Source organism: Cricetulus griseus, assembly GCF_003668045.3.
Source record: "Cricetulus griseus strain 17A/GY chromosome 1 unlocalized genomic scaffold, alternate assembly CriGri-PICRH-1.0 chr1_0, whole genome shotgun sequence".
NCBI lineage: Eukaryota > Metazoa > Chordata > Mammalia > Rodentia > Cricetidae > Cricetulus > Cricetulus griseus.
In genome coordinates this window covers 151911535-151933049 of record NW_023276806.1, presented here as the reverse complement: position 1 = coordinate 151933049, position 21515 = coordinate 151911535, and the positions used below count along the sequence as shown (strand labels likewise).

At 44.5% G+C, this 21515-nt stretch overlaps 1 protein-coding gene across 1 annotated transcript in view; it reads right to left on the bottom strand.

Annotated features, from left to right (window-relative positions):
• Aldh1l2 (aldehyde dehydrogenase 1 family member L2) overlaps positions 1-21515 on the bottom strand; it is a 40670-nt gene that overhangs the window by 4208 nt on the left and 14947 nt on the right. The window contains exons 7-20 of the mRNA XM_027392519.2: positions 19316-19450; positions 18006-18131; positions 17104-17195; positions 15197-15344; positions 12071-12190; positions 11208-11335; positions 9552-9702; positions 8803-8873; positions 8620-8725; positions 6489-6576; positions 5913-6006; positions 4589-4688; positions 2212-2310; positions 1140-1305 (exon numbers count right to left, since the gene is read on the bottom strand). Of these exons, the coding sequence (XP_027248320.1) occupies positions 1140-1305; positions 2212-2310; positions 4589-4688; positions 5913-6006; positions 6489-6576; positions 8620-8725; positions 8803-8873; positions 9552-9702; positions 11208-11335; positions 12071-12190; positions 15197-15344; positions 17104-17195; positions 18006-18131; positions 19316-19450 (1624 nt within the window). The remainder of the gene's footprint in view (positions 1-1139; positions 1306-2211; positions 2311-4588; positions 4689-5912; positions 6007-6488; positions 6577-8619; positions 8726-8802; positions 8874-9551; positions 9703-11207; positions 11336-12070; positions 12191-15196; positions 15345-17103; positions 17196-18005; positions 18132-19315; positions 19451-21515) is intronic.

Here is a 21515-nt window from a genome sequence, read left to right as displayed (position 1 = left end):
ATATTTGTTTATCTGTATAGCATATTCCTTTAAAGAAAATAATTGGGGTCTGGAGAGATGACTCAGTGGTTAAGAGCACTTGCTCTTCCAGAGGACCCAAGTTTGAACTCACAACCATCTGGAGCTAACAGTCCCAGTGAATCCAGCCCCTCTCCTGACTGTCACAGGCACCAGGCAAGCATGTGATACACAGACACACATACAGGTAAAACACCCATGCACATAAAATAAAAATAAGTCTTTTTAAAAATAATAATATTTTATGCTTGCATGTATGCACACCATTTGCTTGCTTGCTGCCCACGGAGACCAGAAGAATCCTCTGGACCTGGAGTTACAGTCGTGAGCTACCGTGTGGGTGCTGGGAACCTTCTGCTAGAGCCCCTTCTGTAAACCCCTGACCCATCTCTTCAGCTCCCTCTGCCTTGATCTAACAATGCCAGCCTCCATGGACCATCATTTTCTCCAGGAATCCATGATTTTGTCTGTTACAGAAATGCAAGACAGTGATTTTTCTACACTATCTTTACTGGCTCCTAATTTTAAATATTGGTAATTGCAAGGAAAATAAAAGTATTTATCCTGTGTTTCCTGGATGAACTGAAAACTGCATAGGTGGTACAGGGACATTTTCACAGAAGAATCCTTGCAAATCAAAAACAAAACAAAAAGCTGGGCAGTGGTGGTGCATGCCTTTAATCCCAGCACTTGGGAGGTAGAGGCAGGGGGATCTCTGAGTTTGAGGTGAGTCTGGTCTGCAGAGTGAGTTTCAGGACAGCCAGGGCTACACAAAGAAACCCTGTCTCAAAAAGAAAAGTGACCCAGCAAGATAAACATACATTTTTGGGTCATATTATAAATACCACTATTGGTTTGGATTGCTGGCTCAGTGATTTAGGAGTGTGGTCTGCTCTAACAGAGAACTCATATTTGCCTCACAACACTTAAATCTGGTGGTTCACAGCTACCTTCAATCAGTTCCAGAGGGAACTGATGGATTTAGATTCTGTGGACACCTGCAGAGACACACAGGCACACCCCCCTCTTCTGCAGGGATGGCACTGAAACAAGTCATTACCATCCATTCTGACTTTGGGATGGGGAGCAGGAACCCAGCACGTCCCTAGAGGCGCCCTTACCTGACCGCTGCACCTGTCTTCCTCCGTATACCAGTGTGGCCCCTTCCTTCACCCCAGTTTCACAGTACTGCAGCAGCTTTTCCAGATGGGCTTTGTGGTTTTGGGGCCCATGGTCCGTAGATCTGTCCAGCGGATCACCAATCTTCATCTTTTTAATTTCTTCCACCTGTATATTACCCCGTCCATAAACCACATTCACGGTTAGTGGTGACAGTGGATCCCCTGGCCGAGTTTCTGTGTAGTGCATGGTGTACTAAGCTGTTGACAGATGTGTGGTTGGCTCTCTGCATCTGCACTGGAAGTAAGTCTTCACTATTTCCATGTTACAGAAGGAGAAACTGAAGCCCCGAAGGGGTTAAGTGGCCTGCCTGGTCATACAGTCACTCTATACAATGGCTTTAAAGGCCAATTTTTTTTTTTTTTTTTTTTTTTTTTTTTGAGACAGAGTTTCTCCGTAGCTTTAGGAACCTGTCCTGGAACTCACTCTGTAGACCAGGGTTGATCTCAAACTCACAGAGATCCGATTGTCTCTGTCTCTCAAGTGCCAGCCGCTACCACCTGGCTAAGGCCAGTTTCTTAAGTACTCTTTTCTAACAGTACAAGCCCAGTGCTTTATATCCAAATCCTGAATGTTAACTAACATTCTGGGATTTTCATTAACATGTCACTTTAGACTCTTGATAGCAAAATAATGTCTAGTGTGTTTCCCTTCTTAAATATGGTAGAGTGCCATTGTGAGATTCCCATGAGATGGCCATGCCAGAATTGCCTGAATGGTTTCCATTTCCTTTTGAGACAGGGTTTCTCCTTGGCCTGGAGCTTCCTGGTTAGTCTAGGCTGTTTGGCCAGTGAGTTCCAGGCATCTGCTTGTCTCTTCTACACTGGGAACGCAGGGCCATGTATATGTGTGCATGTTAAATAATCATTCTATCACTGAGCCACCTGCACCCCCAGCCAGCTCAACTTTCACAATACTGCTATTGCTATCTCACATCTAAAACTCATAACTAATTCCAGAAATGCCTTTCAAGAAAACTGTGTAAGACTGGAAGCGAATCTGAAGATGCCTTACCACTCTGGTCACAAATTCATCATGGATGGACTCTTCCACAAACAGCCGTCCAGCTGCTATGCAGTTCTCTCCTTTATTAAAAAATACTGCACCCATACCCTTCAGCAGCAGAAGAGAAAGCCATGTTAGCATTGCGAAAGTCAAGCCTGCCATCCAATTACACAGACAGGGTAGCACTTTATGTGAGTGAGAATATGTTCATGTATGCATACATGTGGAAACAAGAGGTTAACACATTTATGTTTTCCCTAGTTGCTCTCCAGTTTTAACATTTTTTGTTTGTTTTAAGACACAGTGTCTCACTTTTTACCCAGAGTGGGGACACAAATGAATTTCAGTGGCTCCTGTCTCCAGCTGGGACTCCAGGTGCACACTGACCCCTACCTGGCTTCTTATGTGGGTGCTGGGATTTCAAATGCTGGCCCTCACACTGACTGAGCCATCTGGCCTGTCTGTCCCTCGTGTACAGAGGCAGTGCGTACAGGTCTTGCATGGTGGGAGCCGCCGGGGCTCTTCCCAGAGTGTGGATCCCTAGCTGGTAGAGTATAGCTGTGGGCAATAGAAGAAAACCTGGCTCTGTGCCCACTACACACTGGTTGTCTTCATGCATATGATTTTTCTCACCCTTCGTAATCTTTATTCATCTGACACAGTCAGGAATGGTACTTGGTACTTTAAAAAATGGAGTGGGGTGGGGCACCACTGAAGAGACGGCTCAGCAGTTAGGAGCATGTGTTTTTTTGGCAGAGGACCTAGGTTCAGTCCTCAGCACCCACACCACACATATGGTATATAAACATTCATGCATGAAAAACATCTATATATATAAATAAAATCTCTTTTAAAAAGGTAACAGTAGGGGCTGGACAGTTGGCTCAGTGGTTAAAAGCACTTGTTGCATAGGACCCTGGTTCCATTCCCAGCACCCACAGGGAGGCTCTCCACTTCCTGAGGCACCAAGCATGTGTGTGGTGCACAGATGTACATGCAGGCAGAACACTTAGACACATAAAATAAAACAAATCTTAAAAACTACACAACAGTAAACTAATAGAACAAATCCCGCTTACACTTTTCTCTGGAATGTTCTGGAAAGGCTCTCAGGAATAAACATATTCAGGGAAATCTTGACCTTGGTGTCAGTCTATGCTCCCCCTGTTGTCCGTCACTGGGGTCTCCAGACAAATAGACCCAAAGGAGTGTGTGTGGGCCTTCCTCACAGCAAACCTCACCACTGTCTTTGGGGCCCTTACCCGGTGGGTTTTGGCTGAGACTGTATTCAGATTGCAGTGTGTGTGTGTGGGGGGGGGAGTGGGCAGAGACTGTTCAGTGCAGAGCTTGAAAGCCACACTTGCCACTAGAGGCAGCAGTCACTGTCAGGCTCAGCACCCTCATGCTGGCTCTCCTCTGTCTCAGAAATGAAGAGAGGATTCGCCCAATTTATCTGGCATGCAAAACATAATTGGGCCTCTTGTTGTATTTAAAATATGTTTCCATGTTTTGACATAGTTTAAATCCCTTGAGGCACAAAATTAGTAGGAGGCCCTGTGCCTTCTCACCTAGCTTCATCCATGGTGGTGCATTAAGTGGAAACCAGGAAAGAGATTGCTGCCAAGTACTGTGTTTTTAAGGGGATGGCGTCTTGTGATGTCCATCCTGGTTCTGAACTTCCAGGCTCAGATGATCCTCCTGCCTCAGCTTTTGAGTAACTAGTATTGTAGGTATGCATCACTCATTAAGCTCAGATGCTAACTACTATTGACTGAGTGATTGATCGATTAATAGCTTTTAGACAGGATCCTAGGGCAGCCTTGACTTCAGTATGAAGCAGACAATGACTATAAACTTTTGATCCTCTTGTCTCCCCCTCTTAAATGCAGGGATTATAGATGAGTATCGCCATGCCCAGTGTATGCTGTCCTGGGAATCAGACCCTGAGTTCCATGCATGCTTAGGCAAGCCCTGCTAACTAACTACTTTTGCTCTGTATTTTAGAAATCTTTTCTATGTTATTTTTTGGAGGCAGGTGTATGAATGTGTGTGTGGCGGTCAGAAGACAACTTGCAAGAGGTAGGGTTTCCTTCTACCATGTGGGTCTGCGGGATGGAACCCAGGTGTCGGGCATGGAGGCAAACCCTTTCCTGGGTTTGTTAAGACAGTCTAGCCAGAGCCCAGTGTCCAGAACAGATAAAAAGGATGAAGGAGGCAAGGTGCTAGCAGGCAAGATGGAGATATTATAAAAAGACATTAAAAACTTAAGTATCCTTAGGATAAACAAAAAGATGGCATTTATGTATGACTAACTAAAGTAGATCCCATATGAAGAAAGGAAGTGTTTCAGAGCTAGGCACCAACTGCCTGGTTTTGGGCCACTTACCATCCGTACTGCCTTGTCAAGTTCACAGTCATTAAATATTATAAGTGGGGATTTGCCACCAAGCTCAAGGGAAACTTTCTTCAGGTTACTCACGGCACAGCTGAGGGAAAACAAATAGGAGAGAGCAGTTAGTCTCTCTCTCTCTCTCTCTCTCTCTCTCTCTCTCTCTCTCTCTCTCTCTCTTTCTCTCTCATTACTACTTGACATGAAAAACACAATTAAGCCTTGGAAACATTAGGAACTTATTCACGAGGGTGCAGAAGTGCATGCCTTGTATAGTTCCAGCATTCAGAAAGTGGAGGTAGAAGGATGGAGCGTGGAGAGTTTAAGGCCAGCCATGCCACACAGAGAAACTGTGTCTCAAAGAGAAGAGGGACGGAATGAGAAAAGAAACCTGAAAGGGTGGCTGGGTGATATGTGTGTGAGGTTCTGGTGCCTTTTTCTCCTTTTGTATGTTTTAGAGGCTTTCTGTAGTGTTTGAAAAATTCTCTGGTCAAAGAATGAAGATTCTCATAGGGAAATTCACTTTTAAGAATTCAGTTATACCAAGGACTGCAGAGCAAATCCATCTTCTAGATAGTCTAACAATGATGGGATACCAATTGTTGGAAGTGCAGTAGTTACTTACTCCTTTTGTTACATTGGTTTTTGCTCATTTGCAGTTTGAGCAGAGATAGTGACCAACCATGAGAAGGCCCATCCCAGCCTTCAGAAGCACTCCTACTCAGAGCATATACAATCATAGAAAGAAAAAAAACAAAAACAAAAACAAACAGCCCACAGATTTCTCCCCTGCCTCAGTGGCAGTTGCTTTTATCATTTGGACTTGAGTGTTTAGGGTCTGTGACCTGCCACATCTTTTACCTTCATGTTGGTTGTGTTTGGATTTGCTAGGCACGTTGACCACACAGCTCTGTCTCCAGCCCCATGGCCCGGGTTTCAACTGTGGAGTTTTGTCTTACATTTATCTATCTCAGTATTCATCAGTGACAAAGTCAGTTTCTCCATTTGATTTGGTTTTTCTAGCTCTGGTTTTGTTAGTTTTTTTGAGAGTGTCTCAGGTACCCCAGGTAACCTTCCCACTTGTTTTGTAGCCAAGAATGACATGACGTTTGCCATCTGATCCCCTGCCTCCACCTCCAGAGTGCTGACATTACAGGGTGGACCGCCACATCTGCTCTCTGCAGCTTTAGGAATCAAGCCCAGGGCATTGTGCTTGCCAGGCAAGCACTCTACCAACTGAGCCCTATCCGAGCCTTGGTTTTCCTTGTTCTGAAATACTCTGTTAAAACCCTGGTAGAAGCCTGCTTGAGTAAACCAGTACCTGCTCATGATCTGCTTGCCCACAGACGTGGAGCCAGTGAAACCAAGCTTACGGATGTCAGGGTGTTGGGAAAGCCTCTGTCCTGCGACACCCCCTGTGGAGTTAATTAGGGGAGAAACATGACTCAGATCTTGCTTGGGTGGTGTTTGCATTTGCTGAAGTAGGTTTCTAAACTTGCATTTGAACCTGCATTTTGTGTTTTCTGCATTAATTACAAATGGATTAAGACAATATCCTCCATGCAGCTGTCTGCACGTCCCCAGTATTGATGGAGAAGCCTATCTTCCACGCAGCTGTGCTCACACCCCTCACCCCTCCTTGATGGAGAAGCCTGGGTTGTAATCTTCCAAAGTCCTTATTAAAATAAAAAAATAAAAAACCACCTTAGGGTGGTTTTACAATCCTATCCAGTCCCCCTTATACCTCCCCACACCCTACACACTAGATTTCAATTCTATATTTTTAGTACACCATAGGTATATTTACTCTTGGTGAACTGTGTTCAGTTTTAATGTGGTTCATTCAGGAAAACAGCACTTAGCTCCTTGAGGCACTCATGGTCCCCTGCAGGTTTACCTGAGCCTGGAACAATGTTGATTACCCCCTTGGGAAAGCCTGCTTTCACAGTCAGTTCTGCAAACTTCAGAGCTGTCAAGGGCGTGACCTGGAAGTGCAGACAGGATTTACCTTCCTCGAAGTTGTCCTGTCCTGTCCTTATCAGGGCCCAGTTCCCTCATTTGTGGGTGTGGTACATGAGTGAGATACATGCAAAGAGTGTGGGTGTGCTCACTTATGGAAACCAGAGTGGGATGCTGTTGCCATCAGCCTAATAAGGAGACTCCTTCTCTATGAATCAGAAGCTTGCTGTTTCAGTGGGTTGACTAGCAAGCTCTTACACTCTATCTGTTCACATCCACCTACTCCCGACCTCTGTGGAGTTACAGGTACACTCATCTTTACACGGTTTCTGAGCATTTGAACCCAGGTACCCATGCTTGCAAACATGTAATGAGCCATTTTCCTGACCCTAAGAGCTCACTTCCTATGTGTTTTACATTGCTTTATTGTTGTTTTTGAATTTTAAGATAACTTCACAGCAAAGTTGCCAAAGTAGTCCAAAGAATTCCTTGTACATAGTTCACCCTGGTCACTCAAATATGACGTCTTTACTGCATTTCTTTCACCCTCTTTATCTCTTAATCTTTCCCAACACTAATGCTGATTATCTAAACGAGTGCTTTTTTTATTGGAATATTTGGGAAGATTCAGTGAAGTATGGCAAGTATCTGAGCTTCAGTTTGAACTGACTGATAGACAATAAACCACCCGTGACAGTAATGTTCAGTCTGCATGAAGGTCGGGGGCAGAGGGTCACAAAGGGTGGGCATCAGTGTCCTCTGGATGAGCAGGTGCTCAAGGGGAGCTCTCTCTCTCTCTCTCTCTCTCTCTCTCTCTCTCTCTCTCTCTCTCTCTCTCTCTGTGTGTGTGTGTGTGTGTGTGTGTGTGTGTGTGTGTGTATGGGAGACAGGTTTGGAAAGGAGATCACAGTGGTTCCTTCACTGGCTGTGTGTGTCTGTGTCACAGTCCCCTGAGTTGCTCATCTACTCTGAAAGCTGCCCTGTGTGCAGTTGACCGCTCTGGCTATGTGGAATCAGACTGTATTATTATTTTAACTCAAGCAACCTTTGTAAAATGGACAAGTAGCAGAAAGACTCCGCATGGAACCTGCATGACAAATATTTCAGTAAATGTGGAAAAGAGCTACTGCAACCCCTTCTAGGGACTGATGCTCGAGCTACACCATGGTGCTTAGACAATGGCTGCCTGGTGAGAAGCTGGCCCCAGATGATAGAGAACCAAGAAGCCTATTGTGCCAGCGTGTTGTTTAGTCTATCACAGCACTGTAGTTGAAGAGGGGACTGATCCACAGAGTGTGTTATTATGCCCTGGAAGGAAGCCACCATGAGTAGAATAACACACTGTAGTTAAAACCACTCCTGTAGTTGGATGTGGTCTCTGCCTGTGATCCTAGCACTTGGGCAGCGGAGACTGGAGGATCAGATGTTCCAGGTCAGCTTCAGCTGCATGGAAGTTCATGATCAGTCTGGGCCACATAAGGTAGTCTTAAAACAAACAGAAACAACTGTAGCATCAGTAGATGTCTATGAGAACTGCCTGGTGTATTTTTTAAACATTCCCTTGTTACTCATATATATATACATAATTTTTCAAAGGTGTTCAACCTGTGGCTCTCCAGCCATTTGTCTCTCAGGATAGCTGTGCATGTGGCCCAACACATCTGAGGATGACTGCGTTACGACAGCGTCAAAGGTTGTACACCCCTGGTCCTCACACGATCGCCATGGTTACTAGGTTATTTTGTGTGCTTTCCCCTCATCTTCCATATCTTCATAAGATTTTTTGGTAATTAAATGTGAGTGGAGTCAGCAAGATGGTGCATCCGATAAAGCTCTTTGCACCAAACCCCATGACCTGAGTTGATTCCCAGATCTCACAAGGTAACAGCAGAGAACAAACTCCTGGGAATTGTCTTCTGACCTCTTCATGCATACATGTGCTTCTTTCTGGCACACGCTTTTTAAAATGAGAATTTATGAATAATATATGAAGAGTGTTAAGCTTAAAGGTGTGCTCCTTATAAATGTATGTCTGTTTTAAGTTTGCAGGCTTAAGTGGCCAGGCTCACCTGTGCCGGCTTGAGGACCAGGGTGTTGCCTGCTGCCAGGCACGCTGCACTCTTCCAGGCCAGCATCATCAGTGGGTAGTTCCAGGGAATGATGATGGCACAGACACTGTGGGGAGATGGCCCACAACCTTAGTCCCCTCGTGGGAACACAATGTCCACATCACCCAGAGGTTCTTGTCTTACCCAAGTGGCTCCTTCTTAGTGAAGGTCAGGTTGCGATTTGGACGGGCCTGGTTGATTGGGATTGTAGAGCCCTAAAGGAAAGAAAGATTGATATTTTATGAATGTAAATTACTAAGTTTAATTGCAGATAACATGTTTTTTCCCTCTCCTGTCCAATGTCTAGAAAATAAGCACCTGCACTAGAGTGCATTGCTGTTTCTTTCTCAAGAGAGTTATGGTAGGGCTGGAGAGGTGACCTGTTTGGTAAAGAGCTTGCTGTGTAAGCTGGAAGGCAGCTCAGATGCCCAGCCCCTGAGTATAACACTGGGCAAAATGGCACATGTCTATAATCCCAGTACAGGAGAGGTAGGGCATACAGATCTCTGGAGCGCTCTGGCTAGACAGTCTAAGCAAATCCACAAGCTCCAGGTTCAGTGAGAGACCCTGTCTCAAAAAAATAAGGTGGAAAGGAATTGAGCAAGAGACCACCCCCCCAAACATACATCAAATACACATGCATGTATGCAGGCACACAGAACAAGAAAGAAAAGGACTTAGAGGAGGCTTATAGTGGTGGTCCTGCTTTTCTGCAGAATGGGGATCCAGCATTGCTCCTTTCCCGAGGATGGGAATAAATACCACCACAGAACCAGAGACCTGGCCTGCTGCTGACTAGTGCTCATGAGGTCACCTTCCTCTAAGAAGTTGTGCTTGTAAGAACCCCACCTCCAACCCCAAGTTGTGCTATGTAAGAACATAGTTGTGCTTACCTGAATTTTGTCACACCAGCCTGCGAAGTATCTGAATGTCTGCACAGACATTCCAATGTGAGTCTTCAGGGCCAGGGTGTAGACAGCTCCAGAGTCCAGTGCTTCTATGGTCGCCAGCTCCTCTTGGTTTTCCTCCAGTAGATCAGCAAGTCTGTGTGGACAGTGAGAGGAATGCACTCAGCACTTACTGCTGGAGGCCCTGCTAGCTGTATACACCAGGACTGCATAGGGCACCATCCCAGGACTGAGATCCCAGAACTAATCCAGAACAACACACTTGCTCCTATGAAGACCATGGTCTAGGAAGGTAATGATTAAATAAACCATTGTATAAATGCCTTATTTCAGGAGATTGTTAGCACTGATTCTGCAGTGCTATAGATCAAATCCAGGACCTCACACATGCTAGGTGAGTGCTCTACCACTGAGCTACAACCCAGCCCTTTAACTCCTAAGTTACAGGGAAATGCCAACCATGTCCACAGTATGTGCCCCTTGCCTCCTAGGTACATAAGCTGAGTCACAGTGGTCACAGCCAGGAGGTGGGGGGTTAAAGGAACCAGCAGCAAGAGAGTAGTTCATTAACACACAGGGAGGTGTCAGAGCACAAGCCACACACCCCTAAGGACTGTGAATATTTATGGATTTCTGGTTGGTACAGAAATGGTTTCAAAACTGACTGAAGAGGACAAAGCAGGCATTTGGAGTGAATTACAAACAGCAGAGTCTTCAAGGTGCCAGTTTCCTTAGGAAGGTGAGTGGGGCCTGTGGGATTGTGGGAAATAGCAAAAATAGCCTACTGTATTCACCTCCTTCCCTGTCCATCCCCAACCCTCCCTTCCTGGGATGGTTCTTCTTGGACATTCAGGAGTTAGTCTTGACAGAACTTCCTCCCCATGCTTCTAATAGAACTCACTATAAGAGATTTGCAATCCAGGTCAAACATTTAGCTATAAGTAAGCAGAAAGCAGAAGAACCGTTGAAACTAATTATTTCTAGAACACTGACTCATTTGTAATATTCTTCCAGGACCTTAGTAATTTTTTCCTCCTTTCTTCCTTGTCTTTGAAAACAAGGCATGGAATGTCTCCATGAGCAGTTCAATCCATTCTCTACTCTGATCTACCTGGTGACTGAGAGGCACCTCAGGAAATTTGTGAAGTAAGGGGAAGGATGTGGTCAAGGGATTAAATCCCCCAGGTCACTCTTCCAAGTACTCTTCCAAGACCACTGAAGAGCGCTCTTCTGCAACTACAGAGGGCTCTAGAGCGCTCTTTTGCAACGACAGAGTGATTAGTCTAGAGCGCTCTTTTGCAACTATGGATCTTGCCAATTTCTAGCCACCACAACTTCCTCCATCCCTTCAGAGCCAGGGCAGTACTAGCTTCCTTTGCCTCCAGCCTGCCTTTCCTTAGTCTTTAGACATGTCATGGGTGTTCCATGACATTTCCCACATCCTTCGTAGACCTTGACTTCTGACTGATACAAACAATAATCCAAACATCAGGAACTTGTGTGGGATTTTATATGACTCAAGTAATGAGAGACATGTCTTCCATGGGTGCATTCAACATAGAATGTTTTGTGGGAATTTTTAAAGTCTTGACAATATTAATTGATCCAGAGATAACACAGTTGTTTTTCCAGAAAGCACACCTGTACATCAGCCTTCCTCTTTCTCTGGCATTCATCCTTCCCCATTCACCATTTTCAAAGGCATCCTTGGCTGCAGCCACTGCTTTGTCAACATCCGCTAAAGAAGCGTAGGACACTCTGCATATCGTCTATTTCAAGGCAAGCAAAAATAGGTCTCTTAAGGGATATACCAATGTAGCTCTTGAAGTTAATATTCTATACTAGTAAAAGTAGGGTGTAATTTATAAAATGGAAAAAAATTCATGTCAGAATTAATCCATGTGGGGCAACAAAAGGACATAGTTCATACGTGGAAATTGAACCTGATCTTTTTTTGTTGTTGTTTGTTTGTTTTTTTGTTTTTCGAAACAGGGTTTCTCTGTGGCTTTGGAGGCTGTCCTGGAACTAGCTCTTGTAGACCAGGCTGGTCTCGAACTCACAGAGATCTGCCTGCCTCTGCCTTCCAAGTGCTGGGATTAAAGGCATGCGCCACCAACACCCAGCTTGAACCCGATCTTGATCCATCTTATGCCTCATCTCATTCTAGAAGAACACATTTAGGACAACTGTACAATTCTTCCTCAGGGAAGTGGGATTGCTTGCCATAAGCTCTCAGAATCTGAAGTATCCCCCTCCCTCATGGAGCTATGTACAGAGAGATCTTCTGTATATGGGCACAGCAGTCTAAATTCATCAGTCTACTTTAAAAACGTTACTATGGTTCACAATAGTCTGTGCCAGAGCAGAGTGGGTAAGAGAAATGCATGCAATGTATTTGAGAGGCTTGCGGGCAGAGCTAGAGTCAGTAACCTCAACGTGTCTGGTGCACAGCCTTGTGAGCCAAAAGCTCATGGCTGCTGCTCACTGTGGCTGCCATTACTCACAGATCCATCTGTGGGGTTGACAGTGTCGTAAGTCTCCCCGTCTTCAGCATCCACAAACTGTCCATTTATGAAACACTGATATGGCATTTTCACTGTCATTTCATTGACCTCCTTTGAGACCTGAGAATAAAGTCAGTGTGTTTCTGTGCTTATCCACTTGATAGCAGATGGTGATAAAAGAAACATTCAGAGGGCTGGAGAGATGGCATGGTAGTTAAGAGCACTTATTCTTGCAGAGGACCCACGTTTGGTTCCCAGCACCCACCTAGCTCACAAACTTTCTATAACTCAAGTTCCAGGGCATCTGATGCCCTCTACTGACCTCTGAGGGAGCCAAGTACACACATGGTACACAGGCATACATGCAGACAAAACACTCATACACATAAACAAATTTTAAATGAAAATTTAAAACCTGCAAAATAACTTAAAAAAGAAGAGAAAGGGAGGGGGAGGGAGGGAGGGAGGAAGGAAACATTCACTAATGTGGAAAGAGAAACCAGCTACTAGGAGGGATATCACAGGGACGGTCATGGTGGGATGCTCTCAGGTGGCAGCTCTGCTCTGGGCTTGGCTCTGGCTCAGATGGTCTTCATTAGAGGCGAAAAAAAGTGCCTCAAACTACTGTGGACAGCGCCATCTAGTGCCAGAGTCAACACCATTGCACCTCTTCCATTCTTGGAAAATTCCTTACCATTCTTGGAAAATTTCTTACCATGGTAAGAGATCTCCAGATCTCTTCCTTACACTCTCTATTACACATGAGCTACCTTACTGTTCTCTCTGCTGCTAGGTAACAAGCAGAGACTTAAACTACTATACTTGCTTCCATCAAGCTCGGGGTTTTCATTAATAAAATGGGAAGAATAGTATCTGCCTCCTACTGCAAACACATCCTCCCACAAGGAGAAGTGAAAGCTCCCTGAATGAGCAGACAGAGAGTTCAGTGATAACCCAGTAACCCTCTGGGCTGGGATGAAAGGACACCAAACAGCAACATGAATCCATATAAAGAAGAGGCTAGAGAGGTGACTCAGTGGTCAAGAGCACTTGCTGAGCAATCATGAGGACTGGAGTTCAGATCCTAACACCCATGTAACAGGCCAGGAAAACCATGCACACTTGTAAAACAAGCTCTGATGGGTGTGGAGACAAGATAGTGACTGGGATTTGTGGCTTCCAGCCTAGCCAAGGAAATGTGAGCCCCAGTGCAAACCCCAACTTCAGGGAGAGACCCTGCTCAAAGGGATAAGTAGTGGATGATAGAGGGGCCACCCAACACCCTCTCCTCAACTCTGCTCTTATGCACACACACACACACACACACACACACACACACACACACACACACCTTAAATGCACATGAAGAAATAGTTTTCTCAAGGTGACTTCTTAGGTAAATAAAGAAATCAGTATAAAAGCACTTTAAAAAAAAAAAACTTTCTACCTGATTTTTAAAAACAGTTGCTATGTGCCTCTGAGGAGATGGTGCAGTAGTTAAGAGCACTTGCTACTACTACTCTTCAGAGACCCGAGTTCAGTTCTCAGCACCCTCATGATGCTTCTTGCAGCTGCTTGTAACTCCAGCTCCAGGGGGATCTGACACACTCTTATGGCCTCTATGAACCCCACATTCATGTACAGACACACACACACACACACACACACACACACACACACACACACACACACCACACCAAACCTCACAGATACACATGCATATACATGATTTTAAAATGAAAAAGCAAAATGAAAAAGAGACAGTTGTATAAAGCAATAATTAGAAACCTGTGGTGGGGTTTACAACAAACCCAGATGGAATTCATATGAAAAATAATAGTCCAAGTTTAGGGGTATATAACAGAGATTTGTGGCAGTGAGGTTTTCCTGTACTACTAATATTAAATTGGTGTTAATCTGAATTAGGTTGCTTTAAGCAAAAATGTTTATTGTAAGGCAATAACCAAAGAAGTAGTAAAAGAAACAATACAGGATGAGAAAGGCATCCTAGACAGTCCTATTCACATCAAAGAAGATAGCAGAACAGAATAGAGACACCAGACAAGATAGAAAGTGCAGTAACAAAGAGTTTTACAAAAATAAAAATCTGAGCTGGGCTTAGTGGTGCATGTATTTAGTCCCTGAACTCAGGAGGCAGAGGCGGTGGATCTCTGTAAGTTTGAGGTCAGCCTAGTCCACATAGGCTACTAGGACACCCAGTGCTACATAGTGAGACCCTGTCTTGGAAAAAAAAATCTGTTATATGTCAAAGGATGTTGTTACCAAGAAAGTGAACACACACACACACACACACACACACACACACACACACACACACACACACACACGCGCGCGCGCACTCCCAATAGGTCAAAAGAAAAGAAAATATTCACAAATCCATATCTGATAAGGATTGAGTGTCCAGAATTGACTTTGACTCTAAAAAGTTAAGATATCCAATTTTTGCCAGGCGTTGGTGGCGCACGCCTTAAATCCCAGCACTCGGGAGGCAGAGGCAGGTGGATCTCTGTGAGATCAAGATCAGCCTGGTCTACAAGAGCTAGTTCCAGGACAGCCTCCAAAGCCACAGAGAAACCCTGTCTCAAAGGAAGTATGGGCTTTAAAAAGGAAGTATACCTATACACAATGGAATATTATCTGGCCAGAAGGAGAGTTGAAGTGATGATAATTCCTGTAAGTGTGAACCTTGAACATACGTCAGGTGAAAGAGAACAGACACAAAAGACTAGATGTTGTACAAATCTATTTATATGAAATATTGACATCATGGCAAATCCTTAGACACAGAAAAGAGACTAGTGGTTTCTGAGGGCCTGGATATAGAGCAGGTCAGGAGAAAAGCATAGATGGTTACCACTGGGTCCAGTCTTTCCTTGTGGAGAGATAAAAATATTCTAAAATAATATAGCAGTGATGATGACGATTGCAAAATTTATGAATGTTCTAAAAAGAAACGAATGGCAAATTTAACGGGAAAATTTCATGACACCTAAATTGTATCTCAGCCAAACTAATCTTAAAGGCCACAAATATATGGCAAACACGCATGTTCTCTGTAGCAGTGGATTGTAAGAGTTTGAAGCTGAACATCAATGAGAAACTTACATAATCCACCAGCAGCTCCACCTCTTGGTCCTCTCCTCTCAGTTTCCGCACAACCTTTTGGATGAAATCCTCAAACTTGGTGGCCATGTAGACATCTTCATTCTGCAGTTGAAGCCCACCACATTTCTGTCTGATCTCTTCCACCATCCTTAAAGTGAGAACCAGTTCACATTATGTCCATTTTAAGGAGTTTCATGACCTGTTCACTAGCACTGGTAAGAGATTTGGGATTGATTCCTGTTCTCATCATACAGGATTGTCTGTGATGGCAACTACGGAAGATGTTAAGATCTGGGTTAGCCTGGACAGGCACACTTTCTGCTCTTAGAGAGGACCTGGATTCAGTTCCCATCACCCACATAGGGCAGCTCACAACCACCTGTAACTCCAGTTCCAGGGGGATCTGACAACCCTTCTGGCCTCTGTGGGCACTGCTTGCATGTGATGCACATAAGACAAGCAGGCACACACACAGACATAAAATAAAAAATAAATTTAAAATGTGATGTGGCATGAGAAAATTAAAAATTAGCCTTGAGAACAGTTTTGTGACTTTACCCACAACTACAAACAAAATAAATTAAGGGAAAGATGTTTTAGCTACAGTGGATAGTTAAGAGTATGTTTAAGTCTGTATCTTTCAGATGAACTCAGAAAATGAGAAAAAGGGCAGCTTCCTAACTGGAAAGATTATGAGAGCTGAATGTAATAGAGAATATTTTCTGCAGTCTGTCTACCGTAGTAATTTGTTTGTATTAAATGTTTAACTTAGGTACGAGATAGTCACAAGTCCTTTTCCATCCTCTGCTTCTCTCCCAAACTTACTGCCAGCCGAGCTTTCTTACATGGGGAAGGTATACCAGGCCCAGTGTGGAAAGCCCATCGTTTATAGTCCTCTAGTAATTTATTCTCTGAAGAAACTGATGTACTGTGTAAATTATGGATAACAATAGGGCTAGCAAGATAAAGTGGATAAAGGCTCTTGCCAACAAACCCGAGTTTGATCCTAAGAACCCACATGGTAGAAGGCAAGAATGGACTCCCACAGTCTTTCTCCAACTTTCACACATGTCGTGACATGTGATTGCCCAGGCACACTAACACAAATGAATACAGGATTTTAATAAAAATAATAAATGATTCAGTTAACTCACTGTAGCAGGAAATGGGTGATTCCTGCAGGCATCTTGTCAGCAATAGATCAAAAGAACTACAATACAGCTTATTAAGCTAATCAGAATTTTCTAGGAATTCATGGATTATTGCTAAGAAACTGTAGTTTAGAGGCCCAAACCTCTTGACTTTGATGATGTCATATGCTCTTGAAATTCATATATTTGGCTATACCATGAATAAAAGGGAGCTGTTAGGGGGTTAGAGAGGGTGGGAAATGGTCATGCTGGGACATGGGCAGGTGAGGTGTAAGAATTATTCCAGGGCTGGATGGAGAGTGACTCGGCGGTGAAGGGCACAAACTCTTTCAGAGTACCTGAATTCGGTTCCCACACCCATTTGAACAGTTCATAACTCCAGCTTCAGGGCAGCCAATGCCTTCATCTGGACTCTGTGGGTACCTGCACACACTGACATTGGCATACACACACACACACACACACACACACACACCCATGCACATACACATAAACAACAAAATAATATATTTTTATTTTTGGTTGTGAGCCTAGCCTTTTTTTAATGGCTGAGCCATCTCTCCAGACCAAAAAATAATATATTTTTTAAAAATAATAATAGAAACATTAAAGGATGTGAAATCAGCCTGGTTAGCAAACAAATAAATAAACAGTTTTGTGAGTGTGACCATGGAAACAACGAAAAACATGAAGAAGAGGGAGCTATGATAGACAAGTTCCCAGGGAAGAGCATGTGTGCACGTGAGGTGGCCTTACCTCACAACATCCATTGAACTTGCTCCAGATTTAAAGAAGTCTATAGAGTCTTCAATCACAGGGACGTTGGTTAAAATTCCAGCCCAGATGACCTGCAGAGAAAGGGCCACTTTCATGAAGAAGAACTATTGATTGAGAAATAAAAGGAGCTTACGATAAGGATATCCTTTATTAGAAAAATACCAGCCAAATGAAAGGAGCTTATAATAAAGATATCTTTTATTAAAAAAATACTAGCCAAATATAAGCCAGAGCATGTTAGGGGCAGCAAGGCAGGGAGGCCAGAGAGAAGAGACTCCCATGTGCCTTGCAGCCCCTTAAAACCCTATCATGAGTCATCCTGCCCTCACCTTGACCACGCCCTGACAGGCATGGTCAAGCACACCTGTAGCCAGCTTCTAGCAGGCATGGCTTACATTGTCCCCTACAAAGAACTGTGTGGAATCCCAGGGCAGAGACCTCTTTGCCCTTTACCCTAAGACATACATGGAGGTATTGCTCATCATCTCCTCAGTTACAAATGGCCAATGAATACAACAGGAGGTGACTTGAGTGACCCACCCCACCAGTCTAGTCCCATGAAAAATGACATACAATTATATGTGAATTTTGTCCTTCGGTCTAGAATAAAAATGACCTCCAGCCTGGGTTTCTGAATGGCTTTACCTTTGTCCTCCATGTCCCAACTTCACCCAAGCCCTCCAAGCCAACCTGAACTGGAATATAAATTTCTAACATACGGTGTCTGAGCATATCAGTTTCTGAATTGGTTTCCTAACTACAACTTATACAGAAAGAGGAGATAAAGTCACACTCCTGCTACTCTAAAGACAATTGCACCAGCTACAAATAGGTAACTGTTTTCCAAGCTAAGACTCGCAGTATGGACAGTACATGCTCACCTTGATGGTGTCTGCCACCTTCATCTCCTCAGCTGTAAGCTCTAGCACAGATTTCTCACCCGATGAGAAGTACTGGGCGGCAGGAATCATCTTCCCATCCTCAAACTGCAGATTTCTCACCAGCAGCTACAAGACAGCAGGAAAACAAGCTGAGGACTTGAACCGTCCAAGAGTGAGGCTGTTGGGAGGAGAGGTCTAATGTGTTAGGTGGGTATAGAGACCACCTTGTTTGGAGAATATAGACATATGGTTGAAATACTTCCCTGTGTCTAAAAGGACTGGAATGACATCTTAACAGTGGCAGGAAAAAAGGACAGAATCAAGTCTAGGGCAAGATGCATCTCAAAATGGATGGGCAGTGCACCCAGGAAAAACCTGCATTTTGGTTACAGATGCTTGGACCAAAGGACATGATAAATGACCCCGAGGACATTCCACTGCTGCCAGCATGCAGTCACTCACTCTGGTGCATTGTGAATGCATGTGCTGGAATCTAGTTGAGAAATCCTGATGGAGATGGGTGCTGTTGTGCCTGCTTTACTGTTGTGGAATTGCTGGCTCAGTGGAGTTCAATGATTTGTCTAGTGTCACCCAGATAGTAAATAACAGTGACCAGGTAGTGGTGCATGCCTTTAATCCCAGCACTCAGGAGGCAGAGGCAGACTGATTTCTGTGAATTTGAGGCCAACTTGATCTACAGAGCTAGTTTCAGCCAAGGCTACACAAAGAAACCCTGTCTTCAAAAACAAAAACAAAACAAGACCTAGAAGCAGCTGGCACTGAAACACTAACATTAGCTTTCACTTATCCTTAACAGTGTGGACAGGTCTGCAAACTACAAATGCCCTTTTATATGCTTACTGGGAATCTGTCCAGGAGGCCCAGAACTAGCCGTATGGGTGGGGATGACCTGGAGAGGGATGGCAGTGGACAATGGAAGAGGCCACATGAGTTTCACTGGATCTTCTCAGTCTCTGGCAGGGGAAGGAAGATATGGATCTCTGCCCTTGCTTTATAGATGGGGAAACCAAGACACAGCAGGGAAAACCATCCTTCCTAAACCAGCAGGTGGATGAGAAGAGGTCCACATCTCCCTCCTCTGACTCAGTTTCCAGGTCCCTCCATGGTCTCACTGTGAAGGTCCATGGGGCCTTCCTGAAGAACCTTGTCCTTGGGCATACAAATGCCTCTCATCTCCAGGGAAGCAGGACACACAACATGACCCTCCTATCTCCCAGTGGAAGCTGGAGGGGCTATTCCCTACTAACAGTGGTTACAGAAGGAAGACAAAAGAGGTTTTATACACTCACTGCTTTTCCATCATTACCAAAAAGAACAAGTCCATTTTTGGTAACAAGGCCAGGCTTCTTGGAACCTCTAATGTCCAGTGGCTCTCCAGCAGGCACAGAACTAGTCAATAATGATGAACCGTAGAAAGTCACCATCTAAGAAAGAGATCAAACCCTGTAAACTCAGGAGGTAAAGTCGCTTCCAGGGGTGTGTGTGTGCAATTGTCTTCCCCTGTACAAACACTGAAGTTCAAATTTCTGAGGTAAGGTTGAGACATGATTTTGTTGTATATATTTATTTGGCGAGACTGAATCAAGCATCACTAGAAAGGGAACAAATGAGAATCTCTCCTAATGTGTGAGCGTAGTCTTAGAGGGCTGGAGAGGGGCTTGGGGTTAAGAGTACCTGCTGTGTTTGCAGAGGACCCAGGTCCTGTCCCTAGCACCCACAGTGCCGCTTATAACCATTATAACCCCAGTTACAGGAGGTCAAATGCCTTCTGGTACTGAGGGCTTCTACACACAAGTGCTACACACACACACACACACACACACACACACACACACACACACACACACTCAGACACAATATGCACACACATAAAATGAATAGATTTAATAAAGTCTTAAATGTGGGGCTGGGGAGGCTCCCATCTGGTTGAGTGCTTGCTGCATAAGCATGAGGACTGAGTTATAGCTTTGACACCAGGTAAGAAGCTGGGGGTGGCCTGCAATCCCAGTGCTGGGGATGCAGAGACAGTAGGGTCTCAGGGGCTCACTGGCCAGCCAGTCTAGTCAACTGGTGAGTTCCAGGTTCAGTGAGAAAATATCTCAAAACCAAAGTGGAAAAGGACATCAACATCAGTCTCTGCTCTCCAGACACACATGTGCACATGTACATGCACTCACACATACATGGCCCCACACACTATACTCCCCACACACACACACACACAGAAAAGTTTCAAAAAGTTGCACATCCAGGTGATACAAGTATGCATTTATCATGCATTCAAATTGACTAAAGGATGGCTGAGATTAAAAGAAAAAAAGCAGAGCCTTTTCATCATTAAGGTGGTGTGTGTGTGTGTGTGTGTGTGTGTGTGTGTGTGTGTGTGTGTGTGTAAGGATGGCTTATAGTGCTGGGGATTTGTCCTGGTTGTTTTTGTTTGTTTGTTAACTTGACACAAGCTAGTTATCTTAGAAGACGAACCTCAACTGAGAAAATGTCTCCATCAGATTGGCCTGTAGGCATGTCTGTGGGACATTTTATTAATCAATGATTGATGTGGGAGGGTCCAGCTAACTGGGGACCATGCCAGCCCTGGGAAGGTGGTCCTGGGTTGTACAAAAAAAAAAAGCAGCCTAAGCAAGCCATGAAGAACAAGCCAGTAAGCAGCACCCTCCGTGGCCTCTGCTTCAGCTCCTGCCTCCAGGTTCCTGCCCTGACTTCTCTTAGGATGGATTGTCACCTGGAAGTGTAAGATGAAATAAATCCTTTCTTCCCCAGGTTCCTTTTGCTCAGTTTTTTTTTCATGGCAATAGGAACCCTAACTAAGACAGGACTGAACTCAAGAGCTTCATATATGCTAGGCAGTCACTCTACAACTGAGCACCCAGGAACATACAGACTCTTCCAGTGCAGGGTGATGAGGGGTGAGCCATGCAGGCTGTTCTGGGGATAAGTTCAAGAAAACAAGACAGAAAAGGATGGTGACTAGGAGCAAAGAGTACTTTTTTTTAAAATTATCATTCTATTAATACTGACTGTCATTTATTAAGCTGAAATAGTTTTTTGTTGTTGTTGTTGTTTGTTTTTTTTGAGGCAGGGTTTCTCTGTGCTTTTGGAGGCTGTCCTGGAACTAGCTCTAGTAGGCCAGGCTGGTCTCGAACTCACGAGATCCGCCTGCCTCTGCCTCCCAAGTGCTGGGATTAAAGGCCTGCGCCACCACCGCCCGGCAAGCTGAAATAGTTAATATGTGTTGAATATATCCTGCATACCAGGGACTGTGTATTATCATGAATGGGAATGTATTAACACATTTGATCTTTCTTCCTCCCTCCCTCCCTTCCCTCCTTACTTCCTCTCCCCCACTTGTTTCTTTCCAGACAGGGTCTCACTGTGTACATCTGGCTGGCCTGGAACTTGCTATGTAGACCAGGCTGGCCTCAAACTCCAAGAAGTCTGCCTGCCTCTGCCTCCCAGAGCTGCAGTTAAAGG